The 23,172-nt window shown below is 38.5% G+C and overlaps 4 protein-coding genes across 4 annotated transcripts; 2 read left to right on the top strand and 2 right to left on the bottom strand.

Moving 5' to 3' along the window:
• Positions 1-85: 85 nt before the first annotated feature.
• Positions 86-7,338, bottom strand: LOC139621164 (CMRF35-like molecule 8). Its single transcript, XM_071477468.1, has 7 exons — positions 7,173-7,338; positions 5,807-6,151; positions 5,489-5,647; positions 2,738-2,836; positions 2,042-2,079; positions 1,783-1,950; positions 86-736 (listed from the first exon to the last, which is right to left on the bottom strand). Exons 1-6 carry the CDS (start codon positions 7,210-7,212, stop codon positions 1,822-1,824), a joined length of 810 nt encoding a protein of 269 aa, XP_071333569.1. The 5' UTR covers positions 7,213-7,338; the 3' UTR covers positions 86-736; positions 1,783-1,821.
• Positions 7,339-7,668: 330 nt separating this feature from the next.
• LOC139621163 (immunoglobulin mu Fc receptor-like) lies at positions 7,669-12,563 on the bottom strand. The gene is made up of 6 exons (XM_071477466.1): positions 12,048-12,563; positions 11,271-11,621; positions 10,710-10,880; positions 9,952-10,053; positions 9,834-9,874; positions 7,669-9,565 (listed from the first exon to the last, which is right to left on the bottom strand). The coding sequence occupies exons 1-6, from the start codon at positions 12,085-12,087 to the stop codon at positions 9,455-9,457; spliced, it is 816 nt and encodes a 271-aa protein (XP_071333567.1). The 5' UTR covers positions 12,088-12,563; the 3' UTR covers positions 7,669-9,454.
• LOC139621162 (CMRF35-like molecule 8) lies at positions 12,557-17,534 on the top strand. The gene is made up of 6 exons (XM_071477465.1): positions 12,557-12,810; positions 13,587-13,901; positions 14,525-14,584; positions 15,311-15,379; positions 16,501-16,605; positions 16,767-17,534. The coding sequence occupies exons 1-6, from the start codon at positions 12,597-12,599 to the stop codon at positions 16,874-16,876; spliced, it is 873 nt and encodes a 290-aa protein (XP_071333566.1). The 5' UTR covers positions 12,557-12,596; the 3' UTR covers positions 16,877-17,534.
• A 32-nt stretch (positions 17,535-17,566) lies between these two features.
• Positions 17,567-22,910, top strand: LOC139621160 (polymeric immunoglobulin receptor-like). The gene is made up of 6 exons (XM_071477462.1): positions 17,567-18,226; positions 19,257-19,580; positions 21,199-21,522; positions 21,844-21,939; positions 22,018-22,058; positions 22,198-22,910. The coding sequence occupies exons 1-6, from the start codon at positions 18,187-18,189 to the stop codon at positions 22,333-22,335; spliced, it is 963 nt and encodes a 320-aa protein (XP_071333563.1). The 5' UTR covers positions 17,567-18,186; the 3' UTR covers positions 22,336-22,910.
• The last annotated feature ends 262 nt before the right edge of the window (positions 22,911-23,172 follow it).

Raw genomic sequence — 23,172 nt, 5'->3', positions numbered from 1 at the left:
ACTTGTTAATAATTACACCATTAAAATTCAGGCTTCTTTACTTATATCTGTGTTCCCTCCTTTAAATAACTGAGCCCAGACAGCGTTACAAATAAAACTGGTTTACTGTTGGATCACATTTTTTCTTACAATGATCTGAGATACAAATTAGATCAATTAAAAAAACCAGATTGCTTTGAAATAAACAGCTGAGACCTTTAAGATAAATGATAATAGAATAATGACAAAAACAGGAACACATAAGCACTAGCGTTCAGTCTAATTAACTAAAATTACAAAGGAAATGTAACATACATGTTGGCATCTTAAAAATGATTTTATTCTATTTCTTCTTTTTCTCTAACTTGTGGACCCCACCCTGCTTTTTCTCTCTCGCCCTCCCCCTTTGTGTTCCTCACCTAAAATCAGTCACAACAGGTGTCACCACACATGACGCCCAACAAAACTGAAGGTCTCAACATCTGCCTTTGTCATCATTTTGAACTCAGTCGTTAAGTTGGTGCCACATAAAAACTTTGAAGAACAAACATTTAACCAGCCCCCTGTTCACCTGTTGGCCACCGACAGAGTAAATGTGGAAGCAGCAGCGTTGAAGTTACTGCTGAAGTAAAAAAAAAGAGGAGGCGTCGCAGATGATGTTATCAACACTACCACAGGGGGCGCTGTTGAGCATGCTGACGGGACCTCTGGAAAAAACCACCTCAGAGAAGGTGAGTTTACTCAAGTCGTCTTTAACCTTGAGAAGAAAACAAGCACTTACAGACTGTTTTAGTCTTTTTCTGCTGAATATAATCAGTGATATTTTGTGCAGCACTACACTTAAAAAAATGTCTTTGTCAACAACATAATATTTAAGAATTATTAATAGTCATCACCAATGAATCGCAATAAAACATACACCAGAAGAAGCTGAATATTCAAAGACAACACTTGTTTGTATCTGTAGATATATCTGTAACAGTCTTTGGTGCAGTCAGTACGGTGGCCCGGAGAGATCAACAAATCACAAGCAAATTCAGGAAACATCTACATCGGAAACACGCTGCAAGTAGCACAGGCAACAGTGTTTCCAGGGGATACAAAAAGTGAAGAGGCCGGCCGGGATGCACTTGTTGTTCAATCATTGAACAACAAGGGTGTTCCAGCCAGGTTCATCATTTTTTACTGTCCCCTGGAAACACTTCTGTTATCGTCTGTGCGTTTTTGGATTTGGTTGTGTTGTAGTTGCAGCACACGTGTTGTCATATTAATGAAGATGTTTTCTGAATTTCTTTGTGTTTGGTCTGTTTGCATGTGTTTTAAGTTGCAGTGTGTTGAGTTAGAGGTCACTGTACTGAATCTTCAGTCTGTCACAGTCATATTTCAGCCATGGTACAAGCTGAACTTTCACCATCAATTCATCTTTATGCATGCCACCATATCTTTTTAACATTTCATATTCTATTGTTGTGTAAACATAAACAACATGGTTTGCATGCAGATAAAAACAGAAATATAAAACTACCTAACACCTAAAGAGAGAAATTCCTTCATAGAGTCATCAATCTAATAAATTACTAAACACAATAAACACATTCTGTTGAAGTCACTCTGGGTCAAACTATCCAACAGCTTTGTATGGACACAAATTCATACATTTCTAACATCTTTTATTTCACGGAGCCCAGTCGCCCGATTTGTTGCGTCTTAGCTCCGATATCATGAAAACAGTAACATCATCCATTTTCCTTTGGTATCATTTCCTGATCCCTAAGCTAAAAACCTGTCACAGGTTCTTCTTACCTTGTTCTGAGACATGGCTGCAGGGGCAGTAACCAAGCTCTAGTCGTCTGTGTTTCCACTGTGTTCGGTTTGATGAAATTTGGCATAAGTGTAGATTGTGGAGATTTCCACAGGAGGAGCTCTGCTCTGTCTGTCCACCTCCCTGATCTCCTCATACACTCTGTTGTCCTGCAGGAGGAGGAGAAGGCTTTGCTTTGTACATCATCTAGTTTCACACACACTATTCATGCTCCAATGTCCCAAATGTACTCAGCCTCACCTCTATGACGTTATCGTACACCGTTTCACCAGGAGGTTCTGCAGAACATGGAGATTAAACCATTACACTTGTGTTCCCCCTGATGAGTGATGGAAAAACTCCAGCCAATAAAAAAATAAAAGCCAGCCAATAATGCAATGCACCATTGTCAGGCAGGTCGCTGTGTGTGGTACAGTCTGTCAATCATATGGTAGCCACGCCCTAATGAGTTCCCTGCTTTATCATATATTTTCCTCTAAATTGACCATAATTTAAAAAATGACCATCATGTTGTATTGAAGAAGACTTCAAATGAGCGATTGAAACCATAAACTTACCAAAAAAAGTTTACTGAAGTAATAAATCAAAAATAAAAAACTTGGGCTATTTTCCCATAGACTTCAATACAATCTGACTTCTGTTTTCAACCAGTGGAGTCGCCCCCTGATGGTCGTTAGATAGAATTGGCTTCACTTTTCAGACCCTGAGTCTACATCGATTTTTATACACAGTCTATGGTTCAGACTGACTGCAAAGGGAATTTTACAGGTGGTGCAGAAGTATACGAAGTCAACAGCAGGACACAAAGCTGTGCTTTCTCTCAGGAGTGAACAATGAGGTGAGGAGGCCTCAACTGGAACCAAAAAAAATTAAATTCTTACACAAATGAGGAGGCACACACATCCACACACACGAGAGTGTTTCCCTTTGTCTCACCTTTAGGCTTCGTGGCTCTTTTCCTGCACAGTGTCAGCACACCCAGTGAGAACAGGATCACCATGACAACTGCAGCCAGACTGAGATACAGCAGCACACCTGTGGTAGTTTGAACAGTACAACAGGTCGTTTACACTGACACCTCCTGGCTCAGTTTTACATTACAGACACTTTACCTTGCAGTAAGGTGTGTGTGTGGGGGGGGGCTGGACCATCCAGTTCCTCTGTCCTGCCGGCTGCAACCATTACCTTCTCAATAGCACTTTGGCTAGAACATATGACGGACACAGACCATCGGCTTTCCAAAAGATTGTCCAATCACAGGTCACAACACTGGCTGAGAGGAGTTGTGCTCTAATAAGTCTGACTGCCTTTAATGCAGAGGGCCCCCTGTTTAGGCCCCTGTTTAGGCTGTACAAGCAGAGACCTTCAGGTGTTCAAGGAATAGTTTCACATTTAGGAAAGCACACCTATTTGCTTTTCTCCTGGGTTTGATGAGAAAGCAGCTAAGGTCGCTAGTTATTATATCTCCAGGCTAGCTGTTCCCTCCGTTTCCCGTCTTTATGCTAAATTAAGCTATCTGGCTGCTGGCTGTAGCTTTTGACTTACAGTACAGACTTAAGAGTGGTATCAACCATCTCATCTCCTGAGCAGGAAAACAAGTAAGCAGCGTTTAACTATTCCTTTAAAAACACCTTTAAGCAAGTATTATTTCCTCCACTGATTGGGCTTAAAGTGATAGTCTGTTTCTTAACAGGATTTTTTATGCACTTGAAAGACCCACTTTGTCACAACTGCTGGTAGCAGCACAGGCAGGGAGGACCCAAATGCGTGCGCGCGCACACACAGAGAGAGAGAGAGAGAGAGAGAGAGAGAGAGCGAGAGAGAGACAAGCAGGTACAATGAAGTTACTTTAGTAATATAAAGAGAAGAGAATGAGTCTTACAGATGGGTGGGTGGAAAACCAGGAAGGCAGACATAGAAGCAGGTATACACACAGGTAGACAGGCAGGCAAGTAGGTACAAACAACAGGTTATTACACACAGGTAGCAGGCACATAGTACGTAGAAACATAAGCACAGAGCTGGGGCAATGGCAGGTTTAAAACACTGGCTAGGGTGATGAGATAACTGGGAGCAGGTGAGGAGATAGGGAATTAAAAACAGGTGAGCAGGTGGATATGGAGACAACATCTAGGGACATCTGGAGGGCAGATGGAGTACGACAAGTGAGTGTACCAACTGCTAACAGGCAAACAGTATATTTAAACTTTACTTTATTGTTGTTGTGCATTGTACATATATTATTTTTAAGAAAAGTCACCTTGTTGTCTAAAATGGTTAAGACAAATTAACAAACAGTACTATGGTGCAAAAACATTGGCCAATAGCCAATTTAGCCAATCTATCTATCTGATATTAGAGAAGTGACATTTAAAATGATCGGTTTTATCCTTCCAAGATATTTCCCAAAGATATAAAAAGGACATTGATGTGGACGGCTTATTTTGTCAGCTGGTTCCAGAAGATCAGGTGTTTTGGTGTGTACATGTTTTTTCCCATATAGAGATTCAGAATTTTCCCTTATCTATGATGATGTATTTTTTATTGTACTCATCCTTCTAACAAAGCAAACCAGTATCATCAGTTTAATTTTACTACATCCAAAAATCACAGAATCAAAACTCAAGGTTTTCCAAACATAAACTGTCCTTATTAATTTTTAAAATGAAAGACAAAAATGAGCTGATTTATTAGTTTTTCTAAGTATTTTGATTCTCTGGCATTGTCTGTTTAATTATTTTCTGTGTTTACCGTGCTGTTTATCAATTAACAGTGGAGCTGCCATTACTTCACTAGTTTATTTTTGTGGAAATTGTTTATAATGTATTATTACTTAGAACAAAGAATAAATAAAGCTAAAACATATATTCAAACTGATTCATGTAGTTGCATCGTGGTTTTATTCCTGGGAGAAACCACTTGTTTAGCAGGTGTCTGTTGGCAAGGTGGTATCACAAAGTCATCACAATATATTTTAAGAGTCAGCAGCTTTTATCTAGGTCTGCAGCTAATGATTATTTTCATTATCGATCATTCTGCAGATTAATGAATGGTTTTGACTGACACATATGACAAAGAAACGAAACGCGATTTGAGAAACTGAAACCAGAGAAATTATTAGTCAGCTTAGTTGCCAATTCATTTTTTCAGTTAATCAGTTAATTTTAAGTTTTTAGCCAACATGTGTGAAAAAGTCTTTTATGCATTTTATTTTATAAGAGATAATGTAAACTTCACAACAACTGGACATCTCCGTCTGCTGAGGAAGACGATTCACTCAAACAGCCACTGAGTGGACCCTGTGGTTAATTATCAAATAATTAAATGGTTGCAAATGAATATCTTACAACTGTCACAAAGCTTTGTGGGTTTCACTGTACACTATTGTTCATGCACAGCATTGTACATCATTATTTCTGTCATTGTTTCACCCTGATTTTATTTTATGTTTTGTTTTTAATGACACAACAGCTTCAAAGTCAACCTGCAGTCTTCAGCTTTACTGTTCTGACACTTGAGCACCAGAGGGCATCTGAGAGCCACTAATATTGTCTTAGATGCAAGAAGCAGCCAGTCAAAATATTCAATCAGCCGACAGTAATAGTTAGCTTTTAATGCTAATACACTCCTGCTTGTCTGTTCCATGTTGAGGAACATTTAAAGTCAAAGTTGAACATGTAAATGTACCTGAACCTCCAGCTGTCGTCTCAGTTTGCTGCTGCTCGGTGGAAGATGCTGAACGTGTGGAGCGTCTTCTTAAACTCTGTGTTGTTGTTGGTGTGGAGGCTGACGGGGCTGATGTTAACGAAGGTCTGTGAGCCGAGGGTGGATTTGAAGTGGATGGAGCTACAGACAAAGAAGAAAAATCTGAAATCCTGATGAGAGCAACACTGATTTGAAATAAGTTATTTCTTTTCAAATACTAAATATATCATTTTAATCCCAAACAACACTGATACAGGAAATGAGCATTTACTGTTTTCATGTCTTTCAGTAGAAACTCACCATTTGTGACGATAATATTAAACTCTCTGTATGGGTCTCCTGAAAAAGGTTTGTCCAAACCACACCCGTACCGCCCTGAGTCAGACTGGGTCAGCTGTGTGATGGTCACATACAGAGTTCCTCCACCAGATCGCCTGCCTTTAAACATGATGCTGTATCTGCCGCTCTGATCTCTGTCCCTGTTTGTTTCAATGAGAATGTCTTTCTTTCTGCATTTGTCTCTGCAGACATACTTCCTGTGTGCAGTGGAAGAAAAAAGACATTCAACTGTGATGTTTCCTCCATCAGTGCCTTTATAAATTGAGATTTCTGCATTGATGAAACCGATGTTTACATCCTGCAGTGCTGTTGAAAAGAAAAAGAAGAACAATCAATAGTTACCATCAGCAGCTCAACTACAATAATTCCTGCTTCACATTCACACAGATCCAGAGTCACACTGGGATCTGCCCAGTTCAACCAGAGCCTGTGACTGGTGGTGTAACGGTGTAATTCAACAGTAATTTCATTTCATGTACTTTGTCACCAAGGACTCACTGCTCCTGAAAACCTGCTTTGAAATCGAAGTATTTCTTTAAAAAGGCAGCACAATTACATACGTCAGTGTTATACACACACACACACATATTGACTTTCTATGTGTGATACATATGTACATATAAAATAAAAGCACATAGACCAACAGCAGACCAACCTGACCTCAACACCTTTCGCTACGTAACATCACTTTGTTATATTATTTACATAATATAATAATGTACGATATATTTTTAATATTCAGAATTATTATATTATATAAATAACACAACTGTCATAACATCACCACACTATTTATCACAACACTATTATCATGTTTTTACACTATTTTGCATTTTATATTATCATAATTCTGTAATAAGATCTTGGCATAAGACATACTGTTATATCTATATGATTATATCACTATTACATTGACAGGATATGATATAAATTATTCAGATTTTCTTTATTTTATTATCGCACTGTTTTTGTTAAGTCATTAATAAAAAAACAAATAAAGAAAAAAATGGGCATCACACAGATACAGAAAGAACACGTTGCAAACAGAGTATTACTCAGGTTGCAACGTCTTTTTATGGGGAAATTCCCTTTTTGTAAAATACCCACTTGACTGTTGTAACTCATGTTAATAACATATCAACGAACAGAAAGAGGCCTGTAAACCCGTCATTCTTTCATTAGGTTCTTATCTTAAAGTAACAAGCGTGTGTAATTTTAAAGAGACTCTTGTTGTATAAAACTGCTCACAAGAAACTCACCACCGACCAAGTGGAAGCGGAGAAAATGGAGAACAGTGATGTGATTAAAAAGAAGAGAATATACTCACAGAGGAAGAAGCAGCAGATCACGATGTGATGGACTTTCATGTTTGAGGCTCTGAGGGTTTAACACAACCTCTGCTTTCTTCACTGGTGAATCAGGAACATGTCACTTCTCAATATAAAATCCCTCCTCCAAACACAACACACGCTGAACTCTCTTCTCCCCGTTGTTTTTGCAAGATTTACAAAGTTTCTGCAAATTTTACACAATTTGCACATTTTACATGTGATCTACAGCGACATTGTGAAACAAACCTGACTCTAAATTGACCATAAGTGTGAGTGTAAGTGAGAATGGTTATTTGTGTCCTGTCCAGGACGTAGTCTGCCAATGCATAGCTCGTCCAATCCAGAGCTGATGGACAGATGATGAACAGCTCTATACATGTATGAACTGTCTCAATGTCACAGCTGCTGTTGTTATTGTTTGATGATAAGTAAAACTGTGTGTGTCCTAAAAGGATAAGGAAAGTGATTTTTTTTTTTTTAAATCCTGGATCTGCCCCTTTAACTGGATCCAAACTGAAATTTAATGTTCCCTTACTCATGCCCCATCCCTCCATCAGGTTTGGTGCAAATCGGTTCAGTAATTTTTGTGTAATGCTGCTGACAAATAAACCAACACAGGTGAAATCATAACCTCCTTGGCAGAAGAAACAATACTCCAGATGTTGCCTGAGAATGATCAAGTTCTTCAGTTTGCTTTCTTTCCTCAGTATTAACGTAATATAAGGACAGTTGTCTGCACAGCCTCTGAAAACAGGAACTTCTAAAAACAAAGTGTAATCAGATACTGGCCAAGGCCAAAAAAAAGTGGAAGTTGTGCTGCACTACTGGTGGCAGAAAATCAATTTCATTGTGTTAATGAACACTTGATAAAAAACATGAGAACACTGGCTTCTCTAAATGCAAAATTCACCTGAAGAAAAATCACTTGGCTCCATTTTTGCACGTGTTCAGTCTGAAACGCCACACAACAATAGCAACAAGAGCTTCCTTTCAACGCAAGCTAACAAACAGTTGTTTGACCACATTTGCTCGACATAAAACTAAATATAAATAATTAAATACTACGTCTTTACTCAGCACCAGCGACCAACTCTGTCCAGACAAAGATGAACTCATCCTTTCCTTCGATGTTCTTGAAAATAAATCTTATGTTGGTTCAAGTCCTTTATTTGCAGTATACAATCCTTTATTATCAGCAAGTCTCAAAGACGCCTCCAGAATCAAAAGAAACTTGATGGAATTAATATCAATTCTAACCAATTAATCAAAAATAGTTATGACTGGATTTCTACGTGACTGCTTCAACCCTGTCTCCTAACAGTTACATTCATATACAACTTATTACTGCTTTGATAGTCGACGTTTAAGGTACATTTTCTATGTTTTCACCAATGTAATGAGCAAACTTTGGAACTGTACATTTCTGCATTCAAAAGCACACAAAAAAAAACGCTGCATCAACTTACAGGAACTAAAGCGTTTTAAGTTCTGCTTTACTTAAAGCGTTTGTATGGAAATTTAAAAAAATAAAGTACATCATGAGTCCAACATTGTTATAGGGGGGCAAACTAAGCAACTTCTCAACAACAAATGAGATGCAGGACTTTGACACCAGAGACCAATGTCAAAGTCTAATCCTTTGTGTGTTCAACAGCCCCCCCCCCCCAAAGACTTCTGTGAAATATAAAAACATTCCCCCAAAACTACTTTAGTAAAGCTCATATATATATATAATAGCTTTTAGAAGACAGGGTTGCTGCTGTGCACAAGAGTAATCTGGGAAATTAAAGACTCTAAAAAATATCTGACTTAACTGATAAACAGTGATCAGTAAAACAGCAATAAATAAAAAGCAAATAACACTCTAGTAGGACTGAGATAATAAAAGTACACTTTAGAACAGGATTTGGTTTTCAGTCTGCTGGCATCGCTGCTACTGCTGCTTTTAATTCCCACCATACAGCGCATCTTATATAACCTCATATTTTGTTGTTGTACCTCATTTTACCTTTTCTAAATGTTAGAGTCAAACTGAAATTTAAATTCACATTGCTGCTCTCTGTATCAATATTGTCATAATTATATAAAATCACCACTACAGCTGCAACAATTTGTTGATTGATCTATTGGCAGAAAATCTGCCGCTTTGATTGTCAAATGATGATCTTCATTTCCTGGTTAAAGCTTCTCAGAAGTGATGTTTCAAGTCTTATTATGTGATTGACCGGCACAGTGACACATCCAGGTCTAAATCCAGACAGAGTGATTCATGCTGTGTCTAAGTGAGTGTGGCGTAGATTTGGTCGTGGTCCCTGGTGGCTGGATGGAGGCTCTGGTAGGTGGAGTCTTCACATGTAGAGGCTGGAGGCCAGTTCTCATAAGTGACACACTGGAGTAAAAAGGAAACGCATTTGAGAATCAGAGTGGGAGCAGTTGTGGTTTGTGACATTTCAACGTAAATGTTGGTACCTCTTTTTTCTGTCACAATTGTCACTATTGAAGTCCGTTAACGGCATTTATATATATTCACAAGTGAATTCCACACTTAGTCTAACCAAAATAGATCTGGCAGGTAAACATTGCTGAGCAGAGTAAAGAGCTGAAGCACGTGGTCCACAGTGAGAGTAAACAGAGACATATTACTTCAAGAAAGTCACCTGGATGTTGGTGTGATCCGAGTTCCCTCTTGTGTTTAAACCTGTGGAACAGATAGAAGATTTGTCACAGTTAAAGTCATTATTAAAGAGGTGCAGATACAGCTGGAGGGTAACTCACCACAACAGCCCTTTATCTTTTTTTTGTAGAGCAGCAGCAAAACAAGCAACAGGACGACCACAATCACCACAGAGACGCATACAACCGGAACCAGGAAGAAACCTGGACGAGAGAAAAGAGGATGAAGATTCTTCCTGTTGCAGGAAATACAGTGGCATCTGTGGCTCAAAGCCTCTCTTCTGATTGGCTGACTGTTTTCTGAGTGATCCAATTTAAATATTTCAGATTTCAGGTAAACTCTCAAGAGAAACCAAATCCTGCAAGGCTGGATGGTGGGTCCAGGTGGGCGGGGCTTGAGGAATGACAGAGCAGTGACTGCTTTGTTGTGACATCACAAAGTTCCAGAAGTCCTGACAGCTCATTTTAAGGCTCAGTTTCTGAATACAGGCTGTGTGCATTTCTCTGTGGACTGAGGCTTTGGTACTTTCACAGTATTAATATAGAACCCAGATCTGCTTTATAATCAAAAACACATGGATATATACCTTTAGATTATGTGGGACCTTTAAAGCACAAGAATAATACAAATCTGTGAAAGAAGTGTTGAGTTTCATTGACAGTAACATTTTATTTGTGTTTTGTTTTGTTTTTGTTTTTTCAAAAAGGCAAAGAAGAAAGGATTAGAACACATTTTTTAGTGAAAGCAGTATTTATTTTTGTTGAAAAGAGAAACTGTAGTGAAAATGACATTACTGTTTATGTTTGTATGCTGAGAAACACTATATTTATGAAGAAAGACCTTTGAATATGTATCATACCTGAACCTGCAGGTGATGCCTCAGGCTGCTTGGTGGTTTCAGGGGCTGATGAAAATGAGGAGCTTCCTACACTGGAGTTTAAACTCTGTGTTGTAGTTGTTGGTGTGGAGGATGATGGGAGTGATGTTGGCAAAGGTCGTAGAACCAAGTTTGGTTTTGAAATTATTGGAGCTGTGAACAATGACTCAATCAGAAACTGATATAAATAAATCCTGATGATAGGCTGCTTTCCTCCTGATGTTACAGACTGTTTGAGAAAACTGAGGCTGAATTTTACTGAAATGACTCAATCATCTGCAAACAGTCAAACACTTGTTCATCGTTACAACACTGGGTTAAGCAGGTTAACTGTCTGCTTCATTAATATTCAGATAAACTGTGTCTGCATGTGAGTAACTGATTGTTATATTGAGCTTTTACCAATGTTCACAGTCATGAAAATAAGCAGCATTCACTTTTTCAACATATCAGGTTATTAGAAACAGAAGTAGCTGTCAGGGAACAGTGAAAGTTTCTTCACACCTCCAGAGACATGAAGGAACATTTCCAGTAGAAACTCACCATCTGTGACTCTGATCTCAAACTCCTCATATAAATCTGGAGCAAAAGGTCTTGTTATTCCACAGCTGTACCATCCAGAGTCAGACTTCATCAGCTGTGTGATGGTCACATACAGAAGTGTAGACTTTGTTGGAAAAAATCTTTCTTTATATCCAATTCTGTATCTGCCTCTCCGGGCTCTGACACCTTCTGTTTCAATGAGAATGTCTTGTTTTTCACATTCCTCCTTACAGAAGTACTTTTTCCTTCCAGAGAGGGGAAATGAGCATTTGACTGTGATGCTTCCTCCTTCAGTTCCTGTAAGGACGCCACTTCCTACATTAAAGACCTTAGTCTCAACATCCTGCAGTGCTGTTGGAAAGATGAACAATCAGTTACTATTTTCCAGTAAGATTCTGGAGTCTGATGATAATAATTCCTGCTTCACATTTTCTTCACGATTTCTCCAGCTATGATTCAGGGAAAACTCCATACTCCACTACATAATAGCTGTAGTTACCCATTACATTTCAGATTAAAATCTTATGTAATTAAACATATAACAAGCTTAAACCAGTGGTGTTCAACAGTTTTGCTTTGTGACCTCTTTCAAAAACAGTGTCTACTAGGCTCCTTGTTGCATTTCAGATGTCTATGACTTGTTAACAGTTCCACCTTAAACAGATTTACACTCTAAACTTCTCACACAGCAACACGTTTGAGGTCAAAAGAGGTCTCCCAACCTACATTTAGGAAAGGTCTGTCTGAAAAAAGAAATCCAGATCCACAAATACTCACTGAGGAAGAAGCAGCAGATCACAGTGTGATGGACTTTCATGTTTGAGGTGTCTTCCTTCTTCAGTGGTAAACCAAGAGCTTCTCCTTTTCTATAAATGCTGAAAATAAACTCCCTTCCCCTTTTTGCTAGTTCACTCCCTTTATGTCTGAAGACATGAAACTACATGATTGATTGATGATTTGAGATACAGCAAAAAAAACAAATACAAAGAGCTGAGCAAAAAAAACAAAAACACTAGCCAATTCACATCACAATTGCGATCCTCTCTCTACAGATTCTAAATTGATTCATAAATTTAAAAAAAAAAGTAAATAAATAGCACTACACCTCTGATCACGATATATACCGTCATATACTATACGACCGAGTACCATCATATTTGAAATCAAGGATAGTTTTTGAATCAGGAATCGATTTTGAATCAAATTCTAAGCCCTAGAATAGATATTTATATCGATAGATTGATAGATTGATAAGTAGATAAACAATTAATATTTTATGTCTGGAACAGAGTGGTGTCCACATAGAGCTCTGCTACTCTTCCCAGTATGGCTAAAAATACAAGACAGATTTCAGTGTCAATGTGTGTCACCAACTATATAACCAATCGTGATAAACATCGTCATTATGTAGTGGGTGTAGCTAAAACCAAGGAGACAAAGAGACGTGACATTAAATTGGGAAACAGCTTCATTCATCACACGCACACAGACTGGAGCAGAATGATTATCCACCATGTCCTGCTGTTCTTCTACTTATCAGGTGAGAACCGATTACCTGGCTGCCTTTTTCATGGTATAGTGCTTTTGAATAGTCTCATGTTCATACTGTCTGGTCTTACTTTTGTGTTGTAGGTGTTTTACACCTCTAATCTAAGTGAAACAACTATCTTCCACAAACATTAAAATCCATTTTTTACTCTTCAGCATTAGTAATAGTACGACTGCTACTGCAAATACTACAACTGAGTACTACTGGAACATCAACAAATACAGTTAAAAGTGTGACTTTCCTTCTGGCTGAAGTCATCCCTTTACAAAGTTAATATTAATTATTCAGAACAAATATCAGTACATAAACATATATGTTCTTTAAAACTAAGTGTGGCCACATTAAAGGACCGCCTAGTCTACTGTGACAGAGTAAAGAGTCGACAGTGACACTGCTAACATGATGTTTAACAGGCATGATGTTCACCATGTGTACCATTTTACTTTTAGCAATTAAGCATGCTAACCTTTGCTAATTAGGCTGCATTTACCCAATTTTGGCAGAATTGGAGGAACAGGAAAAAAAACCCATGCTCCAACTGTTCACGCATTATCCAGTGACAAAACACAGCATTAGCACAAAGACAAATTACAGCTGCGTGAGGGAAGGTTTTGTGGTAGAATGAAATGCAAAAACAAAGATTCTAACAGATTTACACACTTTTATCGCAATTACAATATCAAATTTATCCCAATATGACAATCCTACTCATTAGACAAATCTGAGTACTGATGTTCTGCATTTAATAAACACAAATATTCTCACAGGAATCCACTCTGGAGACAGTACCCTCATTACAGCAACTGAGGGACAAAGTGTCTCCTTCGAATTCCCCTTCACTCTGGCTGCAGGCAGCAGGAGATACTTGTGTAAGGAGGAATGCACAGAGGAAGACGTTCTCATTACAACACATTGTGCCACAGCTCAGGAGGGAAGATACAGCATCAGATATCATGACGGAGTTTTGAAAGTGACCATTGAAAAGCTGAGAAAGTCTGATTCGGGACGGTACAGGTGTGGTGTGCGCAGCCCTTTCTTACCAGATTCCTACGAGGAGCTCGTTGAGATCAGAGTTGCAGAGGGTGAGCTTCAACGCAAAGTCAGCACATATGTTCACTTGTGAATATGTTGGCAAATGCTACTTACACAACAGGGCCACACGCATGCAAGACACCTGATCTCACATTTTTGTACTACAGACAATTTGATTAAAGAGAATCACAACAGGGCGCTTCCAGTTTCATGGCAATTTTCCACTTTCAATATGAAAATCAAGCCTTGATTTCCAACTGGGCAAAGTGGAGCTGGAGCAGAGGCTACTATCTCAGGGACAAACAAACACCAGGGGCCTTGACACAGGTGTCCAAGCTTGAGTTTGCACCGTCCGCCGACATAACAGCCTTAAAGCTGGCCCTACTTCATCAGCTAATCTTGAGGCTTCACAGGCCTGCACAGAGCCCTGACTCCAATATATCACAATTACATGTACCCTGAACAAGATCCATTATTGCCCACCCTTAATTCAGTTTAGCTATTCTGTTAAAACCCTGTACTAAACAGTCACTATAGTTACTCTGAATAAGTCATTTCACCGCCTTCAACGTGTTAACAATAAGCCTGCATGGCACTCTTTCTTTACCACAGTGAAATATTACCACAGTTTGAAGTTTTTACATTATTTTCATTGTATTTTCATTTTTCACAGTTGATATAAGCGAGCTGTCTGAGCAGCGGTCCACTGAGGGAACAAGACATGAGACTGGAGGTACAGCACCATTCATCTAGGTGGAGATTCAAATGTTGAGAGTGATTCTTCTAGACCGGGGGTCGGCAACCTTAAACACTCAAAGAGCCATTTGGACCCGTTTCCCACAGAAAAGAAAACACTGCGAGCCACAAAACCCTTTTGACATCTAAAATGAAGATAACACTGCATATATCGTTTTTTACCTTTATGCTCTGTATAAAAAAAAATATAACTTTTCTTTTCTTGGATTTATCCATGGTTGGCCTACCGGGGGTCAAAAAGCTCAAATCGCCGGCGGGTGTCACACATCAGGGGTTGTGACGCATATTTTGAGAAATAAAAAATTAAACATGTTTTATTTTAATGTTACAAGATCACCATAATCTTCAAATTTAGAATAACATTTTAAAAACTAATGAACTAAAATTAAAATAAATACTCATTTATTTTCCAAAGCCTCAGGGAGCCGCAGCAGAGGGATGAAAGAGCCACATGCGGCTCCGGAGCCGCGGGTTGCCGACCCCTGTTCTAGACTATGTTTCTGTGGGTGGCCCGAGTTCAGCACAGTCAGTCTGCGTGGGTCTCAGGGTGTTACAGGATAATGATGTCATGGGAAGACTTAGTTCATGTAAAAGCAGAACTTAAGCTGACCTAGACACGGTCACTATAGTTACACTGAATGAATCAAGTTTAGCTGCCGAATAAGGCAAATTACTGCATCCCATCATTTTTCATTGTTCACAGATTTAACCACTTTTCCTACAACAATCAAGCAGTTTGAACGGGAGCAGACTGAGGACACTACGGCTACAGGTACAGCTACAGTACAAACCTGCACACTTATAAACCCTGCAGAGCTAAGCTACCGATGAGTCAACACAATTACACAAAGCTACACAAAGCTAACATACAGTAACATTAGTGTGTGTAGAGGGAGTGTTGGGTATACACAGGCACAGTGTAGCAATACACACGTTGCTGACAAAGGCAGCAGGAAACCATGTCACAGTTTTTCATGTAGCAAGTTTTTTATCTGATTTTTACATTGCACAAGAGCCTTTTGTTCCCTGACTTCAGCCTCCCCCATAACACAACATCAAACATGAGGTGCTGTATTCAGGAAAACCTCTGGAAAGAAACGTCCCTTCACTTGAATGAAGGGAAATGTCATTTCATGGGCTTCATCACCACTTCGTGATCACTTCATCTGCAGGCTCCACTTTGAAAAATGCACAACAGTGTTTTTTGCATGGGTTGCACCACACCAACAACTCATTATTTTAAGTTGTATTGAAATGTGAAATCCATGCTTAATTCATGATAAATAATTCAGATGTCAATCTTAGGACATCAAAACCTATATTTTCTGAACCAGACTGAACCAAACTCGGCAGACTGCTTCCGCTCTGTCCTTCCAAATATTTCCCAATGCTTCTGCTAACCACTCACCTCTCTGCATGTGCATGACACCCTCTGCTGGACATTTAAGAGAACTGCAATAACAAACCCTCAGTTTAATGTATCCATGTCTTGGTAAAAAGACTCTACAATTTAGTACTGCATGTCCATACAGTTTGGCAGCTCAGAGATAGATTAAAAAAATTTCAAAAAAGAATGATCAAAATTGAGGCACTTCTGTTGCCTGTCTTTTTAAGTCTACGCCTCCAGTTTGCAGCATAGAGGTTTGTGCAATGCTCCTTTCAGTCTCCATCCCAGAACACAACTCCGTCCTGCCTAACTTTGATGTCTATTTTGAACATTCTTATAGCTGACTTGCAGCCACACCAAAATCTGGTCATTTTTCTCCGTTTTATATTATTATGCAAAATGCAAATCAACTGCAATGCAATTTATGTGGGTTTCATACCGTTGGTAGACTGCTGCTTAGTTTGGTCAGTTAGATTTTGTCCTTTCTCCCTCACTCTCCTCTTTAGCGTTGCTCCCAGTTTACCCCCTGGTGGTTTGTGTATGTGGGATGGTGGTTGGTAATGTGCTGTTGGCTGTTTGGAAAAAATGGAAGACAAGGAAGGAAAGTGATGGTGAGTTATGTTCCCACCCATTTTGTGCCTTAGTTAAATACACACACAGAAACAAGGAGGTCGCCAAGCGGTAATTTCATTCTCATTAGAAATAATCTGACCAGAAAAAAAAAAAAAGGCTTAACTCAAGCTTTTTTGTTGTTGTCCTTTTTATTCCACAGGTTTGAAGACCAGGGAAAATTTCGACAACACAAACACAGAGGTGACTTTGTTCAACTCTTTACGCTTATTCCCAACCACAGCTTCTATAATGGCTTCTACTACACTGTAAAAAAAAAAAAAAAAAAAAAGTGTCACTTTGGTCACACCAAGAATTCAGCAGTGTTTAGTCTCCATGTATCAGCTCCCAGGTCACTTTTTAAGTCAAACTTTTGTTTGAATTAGAGGTGAGTGATCTGATAATCTTATATCATGGACCTTAAGTTGTGGATCTCACTTTGGCATGTGATCTACTTTTCAGATCATTAAATATATATATGATATATTTAGATATTTAATTTCAAAAGTTCAGTCGCTGCTAATCAGACCACGTGAACTGGTAAACGTCAAGCCCGCTGACTGCCTCTGGTGACTTCAGCCCTTGAGCAGAACAAAAACAGCAAAAACGGTTCCACACCAAACTGCTCCCAAAAATATTAGGATCTTTTAGCCAGATCGTATCCCTGATTTGAATTAAAAAAATAGAATATTACAACTGTAATGAGCTGTTTGGCTTTTAAAATTTTAGAGTCTATAAACACCTCAGACTGTTTAAAGTAGTTTTCCTTGTGGTCCAGCAGAGGACACTCTTAAATTTCTATATCAGCTTGATCTATTGCTGCTCCATTAGTCTCTGAGTAAACTAAGCTAATAAATAAAACATGTTTGTCTCTGTTATGTGCTCATGTTAAAAAAAAGGAATATATCAGATTTAAACTGTCAAATACTGAAATTAGTCCTGAAAAAAAATCAAAAATCCCTCTTTAATTTTGTACTGCTAAAGGATGTTTGTGCGTCTGTGTGCATTTGTTTCCATCAGTTATTCACCTACGAAAACTGGGATCCAGTCACCAGATGCGACTCCACATACCAGCACCTGGATCCAGCCACTAGAGATCAAGACCAGCTCTACTTTAGAATCACATAGGATGTGCAGTTGTTGAATATGCACATTTTTAATATAAAATCTTTCAGCTCAGATGTGTGTGTGACTCATTTTTTTTAACCTTATTCTGCTGACAGACTGTGGGACATGGTAAAGAGAGACTGACTAATCTAATTTAAGTCTAATCAGACGGATCAATCAACAGTTGCTACAGTGACCATTTGCAATAAACTGTTTACAGGAAGTGAGAGTTTAATTGCAACAAAGTGATGAGATGACAGAGCATTTAACATTCACCTAAACCTCGGTTCTGAGAAAGAGAGCGAGAGGGTGATAAGGCAGGAAAAAAAATGGGGAAATAAAAACTTACAGCAACTTCACTGAGCAACAGTGAAGTGAGGAACTAAGTTATTCTATACATCTGAGAGACAGTGGAAAGTAAAGGGACAACAGTTTCTGCAGTTTACTGACTGTTCTTCATCAGGATTAAATTCAGAATGAACGTCCACCATGTTCTGCTCTTCTGCTTCTTATCAGGTGAGAGCTGATTGACATGTCTGTGTCTTTAAAGCTGCAGTACACACTCCTCTTAACATTTTTATCCCACTGATTTAATTTTAGTTTATGTTGCAATATCTTTATAAATATACAATAATTGTAGGGCTGCATTTATTTGGATATTGATTAATCTGTTTACTATTTCTTTTCCAATTAATCAATTTCATTATTTAGATGATAGTGACAAATGTTCATTGCAATTTCCCCCAGAGCCAGAGGTTTTGTATCAGATTGCTTGGTTTGTGTGACCAATAGTCTAAAAACCAAAACTTTTCAATTTACTAGGGTTGCAACAAGTATATTTATTATTGATTAATATGCTGATTATTATCTCATAAACAGTCACAAAATAGTGAAAATGCCCGTTATTAATTATTTGAGGTGATGTACTCATACAGCTTGTTTTATGAAATCAATTGTCTGAAATGTAAAGATGTTCAGTTTACCATCATGTGAAAAAGGTCATCAAATCCTTACAGTGTAGAGGCTGGAAACGGGGAATTGTTTTGCAATTTGTGCCTCAAAAATAATTGAACCAAATAATCAATTACATAATACAATTACACCAAGTTTGGTATTTTGCTTAAAAAAAGGCAGAAGTTATGAAATTAGATCAGTTATATAAAGTCCCACCACTTTGGAAAACGCTCTGCTCTTTTACCTTTCATTAAGGGTTTAAAGTTTCTGTATGTAGCATGTGTTTATGAATTAAGCAACATTTTTTACATTTACTTTTCTCATGTAGGCAAATATAATCTGTTTTACTCTAATCTCTGTTTCTGCAAAGTGCTGTATCAACCAACTGAAGTAAAAGGAGTAGCTGTTTGACATATTGCATTACACTGCTTCAAAGGTTTATAAACCTAAAAGCATTAGTTTGATACAGTCACTGCAGCAGCAACTACAATAAACTACATTTTATACATGTTATAGATGCAGAGTTCAGCTCTCAGGTCTAATCTGCATGTAAAGGAAACTGCTCCTGACCACAGATTTTTCTTTCCTGCAGTGCTGTCTGATGGAAACACTGGTCTCATCCATGCACAGACAATTTTTACAAGAACTGAAGGAGAAGATCTCAGACACAATTTCACAGTTAATGATGCTGAAAGAAGCAGAAAATACCTCTGTAGGAACAACTGCAAAAAAGGAAACATCCTCATCGAAACGCACAGCAAATCAGCTCAGAGCGGCAGATACATCATTAGATATGACGGTGTTTTGAACGTGGTCATCTCAGCGCTGACCCAGTCTGACGCGGGACGGTACAGATTTGGTGTAGGCAATTCTTCCTCACAGGGTCCATTCCAGGACTTTGAGATCAAAGTTAAAGGTGAGTTTCTACCTCGTCATTAAAAATACCTGCATTTACACTGATATCTTGATATCAAAGAAAGAAGTTACTCTCTTAGTATTTGACAATTTTTACTATAACACACATTACCACTAAGGTCATAAAACAAAGTACTGGATAAAATGACATTTTCACTTGATGATGGCACAAGATGAAAAGTTACACAATCAGCAATCAAAGTTACAACAATTCATCATGAGGGGAACGTAAACGTACCAAATTCATGGCCATCCATCAGAATTTTCTGTGCGCCAGCTGTCTGCCAGATCATGGCCAAAGACATAGAACATTTCCAGCCGACTACTTTGTTACCGTTTCAAGTCGGGTCACTTTTTATAAATTCAGAATTGTAACCACTGGACGTCTGGATCACCCCCAAACAGAGAACTACGTAGGCCTGTACCAAATTTTTTGTTCCACAGGATGGCAAGCTATTCAAAAGTCAGGAGATCAACAAAACTCCATCGTTACACATCTGATAGTTGCTGAGTTATTTCGACTACATTTTAAAGTTTTATATTAGTGCCCTGTCAGGGGACGCCATTGTACACCGGAGACCAAAAATACTTGTTCCTGATTGGCTGTTGGTGCTGTTACATACCATTTTAACATATAACCACCACAGATCCAATAAACTGTTGAACTGTAGAAAAGTGCAAAGCTGCAGGTAACCATGGCAACATGACTTCTATAGAACTGAGACACAACTGGGACCAAACACGGTGCTTCTTTAAATATGAATGATGCTCAAAAAAAAGAGGAAACTTAAGACTTTCACAGTTGTTTTGCTCAAGGCAAAGTTGCAAGTTAGTTATGTTACACCCTCTTTCTTAATCCTTTTCCTGAACATCAGTGAAAGAATATAGTAACCAAAACAAAGAAAGCCAAAAAATAACTTGAAACTTCTTCATATAATAAGAAGTCACTTCATTCTGAGTTAATGGTGCTCTAATGTGATGAGCTTAATGAGCTCTAAGAACAAAGCAATGTCACTACAACAAAAGTACCATCTACACTTAGTCACTTTGTGCGTCCCGGGAAGATCAGACAGCTATAAACAAACCGACAGTTTAGCCATATTATCTTAACTCCTTTAGGGAAGTCATATTGAAAGTACGCTCACCTGAAGTGTCAATAACAATGTTTCATTGCTCAAGAGCACTAGGGCTGCCACTCATTTTCAAAACTGATTAATCTGCTGTTTTCTCAAATAAGACGAACTGTTGTCCATTAAATGTCTTGTTTTGTCTGAGCAACAGACAAAAACGCAAAAATATTCAGTTTACTATAAAATTATTCTTAAGAAAAAAACATTTTGTATTTTTTCTTTGTAAAATGACTGAAACAATTATTTGATTATCATAATCAACTAACTGCTGCAGCTGTAGTGCACACAATTACGATGAATACAGGAAGTTGTTGAAGTTGATGAGGAGGTCTGTCTTGACTGGTCAAACATTACCCCCAGCAGCACTGATGCACTTTGCTAGTCACCATCTCTCTCTCATCTCTGCTTCCTGTGAAGTGTGGTGTCTGATCCCTCATTAACCTGCAGGACAAACTGATAATCCCTATCCACTGCTCATCTTTTTAACAGCACTGTGTGATGAAGGTCATCTATCCCGAGAGGACAGAGTTTACAGCGGCACCGAGGGAGGAAACATCACAGTTAGATGCCTCTCGCCTGCAGCTGAGCGAAACAGGAAGTTCCTCTGTAGGGAGGATTGTAAAAAGTTTCTCATTCAAACCGCTGATGTTGTAGCAAACGCTAACAGATACAGCATTAAGTATGACTTCAGCAGATTCTTCACTGTGACCATCTCACAGCTGACCAAGTCTGACTCAGGACGGTACCGGTGTGGCGTAAGAAGACAGTCATCAGAAAACCAATGCCACGAGTTTAAGATCACAGTTACAGATGGTAAGTTTGGGTAAAATGGTGTATAAAGAAAAAACTACCACAAATGTAATATTTGAAAAAAATATATAAGATTTACTGTAATACTAAAACCAGCAAATACTAATACTATAATAACAGCCAGAATCGACATACTGGAGTAATCACCTCAAACACCTCAGCTGCCACTGAACAACCTCCCAGAACACCACAGTGACCATAGCAACCACAGCAACAGTCTCTTCCAACTTCCAACAATCAGTACACCAACAATATATTAGCAAGCATCTATAATATGTCTTATTTCTCGAATGAATTGTTCACTCTCTTACGTGTCTCATCCAGGTTACACTTTGCCCCTGGTTGTTTGTCTGGTTGTGATCGTGCTCTTGGCCATTTCTCTACTTCTCCTGTACAAATGGAAGAAAGGCATCGCTACTCGTGAGTTATGTTCCCATGATGTGAACTGTACCATCAATAATTACAAACTGAGAACAAAGAACACTTTCTGCTCCACAGGTTTGAACTGGTTGAAAACCTTGACTGGCAGAAACATGGAGGTAACTTTTTTTTTCTTTGCTTTTACACAACAAATCAAAATAATCAAAATGTTCACATTACAGATAAATATCTGGGCTGTTACATATATAGGTGTGCAATCATTCATTTCCTGTTGTGTCCCCCCCCCGCTCCCCTCAGTTTGCCCCCTATGACAATTCTGCCCCAGCTCCCACACTGGAAAACCCCACCTACGAGAACATTGATTCACCCACCTACGAAACCCTCAACCATAACAACACAACTGATGATCAGACGTACTCCACACTTGGACAATAAACTTTATTCTTGTTTTTGTAGCCGAAAGAAAAAAATGAGAACAACCATCTTCTGTGATCTAACTGATTCTTTGTTACAACAGTAGTTTTTTCTGATTTACTCCTCATATTATTTTTTTTTGTTTGTTTTTTTTTTAACAGCTAATTGCTGTTATTGATGTTTATAAATTGGCACATGCATTTTAAATATTTCTAATGTTCTGCTGCAAATTACAGATGCACATATTGTATTTGTAAAGAGTTTGTTGAGTTAACAGATTTTGAGAGGTTGCTTCTTGATGCTTTCATGATTTAAAAACTAGGCACTTTGAGCCCAAGAGGGTTTATGAGGAACAAGGCCAGAGGCCAGTTCCTTTAATTCTACTTCACTATGTTTGTTCTGTATTAACAGGATGTCTTTGAGAGCTATTGAAAATGTTCAGCTGGACTTGCATATGAAATTAGCTAAGTCCATTTATAATGTTAAATGATGGAGGTGATTTTAAAACACTGTTCTGAAAGAGTTGATTAAGTTGATTAATTACATTGGAAGCATGCAGAATTTAAAAAAAAGGGATGTTCAACTGTTCTACCCATGTATCACCTGCCTGATCTCTTCACTCACCTGTGCGATATCGTCATCCGCTCAGTGGGCGTGGTTTATTTACGCTGCTTCTCTTCCATTTCGGAGGAACTCTGATCCACTTGGTCATTATCAAGCAACTGAACTGCATCTTAGTATTTATTTCTCTCTGCTTTGTGTTTGTGCAACAAAAATCATAATGAAACTTTATGACATGGTCTCAAATTCGGCCCAACTCTAAATAAGCAGCGCTGCAACCATAGGTGGAGACGCCGT

The sequence above is a fragment of the Trachinotus anak genome, unplaced genomic scaffold (genome assembly GCF_046630095.1).
Source record: "Trachinotus anak isolate AG129_WGS33_773 ecotype Australia unplaced genomic scaffold, CSIRO_AGI_Tana_v1 ptg000004l, whole genome shotgun sequence".
In the NCBI taxonomy this organism is placed as follows: domain Eukaryota; kingdom Metazoa; phylum Chordata; class Actinopteri; order Carangiformes; family Carangidae; genus Trachinotus; species Trachinotus anak.
This window is presented reverse-complemented; position numbering and strand designations above follow the sequence as displayed.